Raw genomic sequence first — 6,700 nt, forward strand, 5'->3', positions numbered from 1 at the left:
GTAAATGCTAGTTTATGACTATGTTTACTATATAAATATTCTAAAATACAACCACGTTAAAATAAAATGTAATTTCTGTTTACTAGCATGAATCAAGCGTTGTCTCTTGATGGCGCTTCCGCTATCCGATTGCCTTCTTTTCAATCCATGTCATTGCTGAAGAGGTTGGTATCTAAAATACTTAAATTACTGCAGCATATCTGGTAGAGTTTTTAATAAGAAGACACCTTTCATTTTGCTAGTTTCACTATGGGTGCCTGGGTTCATTTGCCTTCAGGATATACTACGGACAAGGAGCCAATCCTTTGTACTTTAAACAGTACTGCCTGTCTATACATTTCTAATAGGTAATGATCCTTGAATAATTACGTTTGTTAAAAAGTGTCGCTATCATAGTCTACGGAGTATCTCCAATTACTGAGCTACTATTACGCTAAACTTAGGCGCCTTACTGGCCAATATGGCGATAAGACCGCTGTATCATCGACGGATCTACCGGGTGGTGTTTGGAATCACGTAACTTTTAGATATGATGCTTCCAATCAACAGATAGATATCTTTGAAAATGGAACTGTAGTAGCTACAACCACTGGTGTACCAATTTATGAATTTGTGAGTTACATTGAATTGCAAGAGTAGGCATTTAGCTCATTAATTATAATGGAACGATAGTTAACTAATTCTCTATCCTTGGCTATAGTACAACGAAACTTTCCTATATATTGGTAGGGACCAATCTAATTTCATAACCGGAACATTAGATGAAGTATGTCAAAAATATATTAATTTTACTGATATTCCCGTAACATTTTTAGGATATGACTCTTCTCGCTCTGATCGTGTTGTTAACATACATAATTATCTGTGCAATAGGTTCGTATCTGGAGTATAAAATTGATAGGGTCACCATCCATAATTGATTATTGGAAATACCCTGGTTTAACACGAGAACTGCATAAGAAAATTATTCATGCTCATTACGACATGGATCTTACTGCAGAACATTTACTGGTCGATAAGGACATTTATGCGTTCCATGGTCAATTTGAAGGTGGTCCACAAATAGTTTATGTGAGTACTATCAATCCGTAACATTGTACGACTGTAACATTAGTGATATCGCTTTACGTAATTTGGCTAAATTTATCCATATTATCCGATTGCACCTAGGTAATTAAAATATTTGGTTTATTTTTTTAGAGTTCATTAGAAGAAGGTCGATTCCAAGCGACATATCCGAACAACCGCCGTCGTCGCCGAAGCGTCCAAGATAGTACTGATGTTCACATAGAATTGTAATCGCATATTACTACGTCAATTTTATTCACTCTATTGGCATAACGTAGCAAGTTGTGCCCCCTTTGAAATACATTTTGTTTAGTATCATTTTAGTTGTAAATGTATATTCTGACTAATGGTCCAATAATGCATTACGTTATTGTTCTGAGACTATTTTGCAGTAAAGTAGCAAACTATACTAGACGAATATGGTACTTTTAAGCACTATATGATAGCTCAGAAAGAAAATTTAGTCTTTCAATGTGTAACTGTTGATGTATTATTGGATTCCATATCCATTTTTTTCTTATATAAATATTTAACTACCTTCAATGAATTAATAGCCTTGTAATGTCTAGATGGTATCTGACGAAAAAGACAAATCATTTGTCTTGAAGAATTTTAAAAAGCATTTGCCAGAACTCAAATTTACATATAGTTTCATTACCGTCATTCGATCCATGTTTACAGTAATGCACTATAAACGTGATAATTTTTTTAATTTTGCAACTTTTGATAAAAAAATACCCAGCTCAAAATATTCTGTAGCTCAGTTTTCATATTACGTGTCTATTTTTAAATGTTATTAAGAATCATATCTTTTATATCTTTATCTTTTTTTATCTATCGGATAAGAGATTGCGTCTTTATCGATTTAATTACACCCTTATCGGTTGTTAAAGTTTTAGTTGAACTACGAATTCGGTATCCAATACTTATTTAAGAAACCGAACTCAGTTCAGTTGCTAACACTATTGATTATAACAATTGTTTAAAATTGAATCTGTATGTAAAAATTATCAAGAGAGTAAATGTTAAATAAATACTATACTTCTAAAATAGAACAAAAATAATATGAGATGTAAAAAATTTGAGACCCAGCCTATGTTAAAATTTGGCGGATCGAGATAACAGTTAACCAATATAGCGTCGTTACAAGGTAGTAAAATGACAATTTTATCTATAGTTACCAATACATTCTTGTAAATACTGTATATACTGTACTTTATATATACAATGGTTGGATACAATGGAAGGTCGTATAATATTTGTTTAAAATGTAGTCAAGTAACGGTGAAGTATACTAATACGAGCATCTTTCTTGTAATTTACAAATTTCGGTAACCCAACATCCGCTATTTAAAGTTAGTTTTGTGTGTCTATGGAAGTCACAAATTAAATTTCTTCCATCAGATCTTCAGCTCCCGGTAGAGCTGAACTGTTTCTTTTGAGACGTCCTTGTGATGAATTTGACCTATTAAATTGAAGTGCGGTAGTTATACGAAGATATACAGTCATTGAAAAACTATTTGATTACTTTAATTTTCATGAGATATCGTACTAAACTCATACCCCGTGCTATTATTTCTAGATAATTGACTGGAATTTTTACGTAGAGAACGGGTTTTAGGTAAAGCTGGAAGATCGTCAGCATCCGACTTTATTGCTGCTCCTCGGCGCTTTCTCCTATTTATAAAGAACATCAAGTCAACAACAATATCCCACTTATTTGCAATTCTACACTAAGCTTACAAAAATCTGAATCACATTGACTGAAACCACTTTATTAATACCTCTTAGCTGTAGGTGCGACACAAATATTACTAACAGTATCTTCAAGCATTAAACTTGAACTCGGTAAGCTATTTTCATTTTCAGTGGAGGTCGAGCTAGTACCAGGTCCACTATGACTTGTACCCGGCAATAATAAATCGTCTTCTTCCTCTTTCTCGACTTTACATAGTGACAGAATAAGCAACGTTTACATATAGTGTTTTATTCCTTATGTTTATTTACTATAGCGAAATTTATACCTTTAATTTTCTCCTCCATCTTGACACTGGTAGGAAACGTGGGCATATTCCTAACTAAAAAAAGGAACAGCCCATGTACCAGTCAAGATAAAAAAACACCACAATAGTTGTCAACAATACTGCCAGAATTCTTTTAATGCCACAGCATTAATTGTATGCAGTAGCAAATTAATTACCTTGATTTGTAAGTGTCCTAATTTTATTCTTCTTGCTATTGAGTACTCGAATGAACTATACAATTTACATGATACCGATATTAGTATTATTTATTTGCAAAGGGATTTTTCATTAATCAATACCATGCAGTAGCAAATACAGTATAAAGTATTCTAGCTGAAGTTAATTCTCTGATACCTTGGCTTTATCACTTACTTTGCCATACATGTCCACTTCTAAGTTCTCTTTTGTAACTACAAATTCCTCGAGATTCTAATTTTGTATACATTATATATTCAATTTAATGAGTCACTTAGCATTAAAAATATGGGTATTTCTACGTTGTCCTAACTTACCTTGAGAGATTCAGCTCTCTCGCTAGATAGACGTTCATTTGTAGAATTAAGCGATGCAATATTCATCTAAAAGTGATATTAATGGCAACTGGAGTAAGGATACGCAATCAATATACACTTTATTTCTAAAATATCGAGTATAATTAGCTACATGGCAAATGGACCGTTACAAAAAAAGTTACAAAGTAAATTACTTTTAAGTTCGAAATTTGGCTCAAGCTGAAATCAAATAATTCGCTTATAATTGCTTTCGGGTCAGTGACTGCGGCCATTTTTAATTTACCAAGCTGAAACTAAAGGAAGTGACAGCAAGGATATTAATCACTTTCATCGATTTGAATTTCCTTTCATCAGAATTGTTAAGACCAATAGGATTGGAAACAAATGTGAAAGTTGCATCATTTTGTCAATATACTTTATGATGTCTAATTCATCTACTGCACATTACCCAGCTTTAGTATTAGCTTTAATATTAGAATATCATAAAGCTTACTTTCATATCTTCGCTTCTTAGGTACTTCTTCCAAGCAAACTATGCCAAGAGAAAGATTATTGTTATTAGTCAATTAATGCCTAATCTTTGAATAAAATCTAAATGCAGCTATGCATCCGTTCGAATAATTCAATATCAAGTAATGCATGATGACGACGCAATTTCAATTTACAACAGTTTTAGGGATGATCATTTGCAGAGTCTGTCATCACTTTTAATCATGTCTTCAATTTTAATAGCAACCTCGACAGTGTTATGGTCCGGCAGCAAGGAGACGCCGAAGTGAAAATTAGAATTGGCGGAAGAATTTGCTGTAAATGCTTTCTTTGTCTGTTTTAAATATTCATGCAAGTCCATTTGAACACTTCTAGCCAATCGGTTAGCAACACCATCGGTAACTGTAAGAGACATCAAGAAAGAATAAGCAAGTGTAGAGCATAGCGGCGTGAAATTGATCAGCCGAATTACGTACGGTAGCGGAGAGGTAAGCAATCATCCTAGTCAAGTATGAATAGCTAGTAGAACTATTTGCATGGAAAGTCTTCTCTAAATTAGTTAAGGTACAGTACTGTACAGTATGTATACGAGCTTATCTAATACATTACTTCCTAATACAATATCATTTATATTGGCATGGAAAATCCTATATAAACTAGGTAAGATATACTGCTTACGTATGAGCTGATATTGATTATTTTATCTCATAATACGACACTATTATTATTACTATTTTTGACCATCTAGTTGGTTTGTTCGACTAATGTCAATGCAATGGATATCATTCAGATCCTCTTCTAGCCCATTATAGGATGTAATCAAGACAGTAGACACACGATGTAATTTGCGTCAATGAATTCTAATATAACTCATAGTCAACTACTTGTAGAACCAACTGGTTGCGCCATGACGACTCTGTTGCCGTCCAATCCGTGTGATGTTTCCAATCGATATTAATCCATGGGATTGTGTTGTAGTGCAGCATAGAATGCTGTTAAGAAAGTACACAGCATATAATTTGCTTGAATCATTTCAAATGCAACTTATAGACTTAAAAGAGGAGTACTTATTCTAGTAGTGTGCAACAAATGGCCTGTTATCCCTAACTGGCTGCACAATGACAACTCTATCTATAGCCGTCCAATCCGTATAATGATTCCAATCGATGCTAATCAATCGGATTAAGTTGTAGTGCGGCATAGGATGCTGCCAAGAAAGTACACACCATGTCATTTGCTTGAATCATTTGAAATGCAACAGACAGAATTGTAAGAGGAGTACTCATTCTAAGCGTGTGCAACTGATGAACTGCTATCACGAACTGGCTGTATACGACTCCGAAGCCGTCCAATCCGTGAGATGCTGATACTACAATCCAATTCTCCAAGCTAAAGCAAAGCCCATACCATTCCTATCATAATCTCTATCCATATAGCAGAAAGGCTACGTCGTATATCAGCGATTACAACTAATTGGATCGCATGACTTGAGCTAGTTAGTGCTTACCTACAGTATGCCAAGCACTTTGGCCATCGGTTAAGAAGAGCTTACACAATTGATCGACATCGTCATTCTCCCATGAAGTCATCAAGTAATACTTCTGACCAGCAGCTTCAATACGACAAAGATATTTCTCCTCCATGATAATAGTCCTCTTGTCAATTCTTCCTTTTAAACTACCGATCGTCTTTTCCTTTTACTTCTAGCAGCTAGAGTAGTCCAGATGAGATTGAAATATTGCGTGCAGGATAAGGCAGCAGCGGCGTAGGATTAACGACACAATCGGTCCGGTACTAGTACCTTGTTCCCTTGGACTATCTACTGTATCAAATAAAGGCAGTGATACCATACTGTAGCAGTCATGATGTTAGTGAGTCTGGATTGTGACTCACAACACCTAGTGGGGCATTGGGGGTGTGTCAGAACATGTTTTCATCGTTGATTCTGGTCTATCATGAAAGATCCTCTTGGCCGAGTATTGATCGTAGTAAGCATTGATGAGGTTAACATACAGTAAAATAGAGCTATTTTAGCTCTATTTGTAAAGTTATTTTGTGATTTAAAGGTTATTGGGTAGGGCTGTGGCCTACTTTAGTACTGATAGTACTAATACTGATACATCTATCCAATCTATAGCCTACTGTATGATTTAGGTTCCAATTTGGGCGGACCCGCTGTGTATCTCTTCAGACCTTCCATATCCGTCCGTCTGTTATGGATAGACTCCAGTACGAATAAAGTATTGCTAGGCAATACTCATAGTAAAGCAGTATTAATTCAGTCGTAGAATGGACATAGTATAGTCGATGGTCGACAAACGTTCCTTGGTTACGGTGGTGAAGGAGCAAAGCAATTTGCTGCTAGGCTAGCAGGAAAGAAGAATTTTGTCATCAAGTTGAAATTAGCTTGGCATCCAACGTTTTTAATCGCTTGCAACCCTTGCAATTGTCCCCTAATAGACTACTGTAGCTGCCAGTCGTTCTCAAGACGATAGCAACCCACTTACACTAGTACTATCACTTTATGAACAAGGTGAGAGCAGTCATTTTACAGTCTGGTGCTCATCGACACGTTGTTGCACACTTGCACATATTTTGTAGCAGCAA

At 35.2% G+C, this 6,700-nt stretch overlaps 1 protein-coding gene across 1 annotated transcript; it reads right to left on the reverse strand.

Annotated features, from left to right (window-relative positions):
• Nucleotides 1–2,454: 2,454 nt before the first annotated feature.
• On the reverse strand, nt 2,455–5,736 carry TRIADDRAFT_52000 (uncharacterized protein; the record flags this gene model as incomplete). The annotated part of the gene is made up of 11 exons (XM_002108703.1): nt 2,455–2,533; nt 2,632–2,745; nt 2,853–3,012; nt 3,093–3,146; nt 3,269–3,323; nt 3,465–3,521; nt 3,605–3,670; nt 3,799–3,897; nt 4,098–4,136; nt 4,341–4,495; nt 5,601–5,736. The coding sequence occupies 11 exons, from the start codon at nt 5,734–5,736 to the stop codon at nt 2,455–2,457; spliced, it is 1,014 nt and encodes a 337-aa protein (XP_002108739.1).
• Between the last annotated feature and the right edge of the window lie 964 nt (nt 5,737–6,700).

The sequence above is a fragment of the Trichoplax adhaerens genome, genomic scaffold, assembly GCF_000150275.1.
Source record: "Trichoplax adhaerens TRIADscaffold_1 genomic scaffold, whole genome shotgun sequence".
In the NCBI taxonomy this organism is placed as follows: Eukaryota; Metazoa; Placozoa; class Uniplacotomia; order Trichoplacea; family Trichoplacidae; genus Trichoplax; species Trichoplax adhaerens.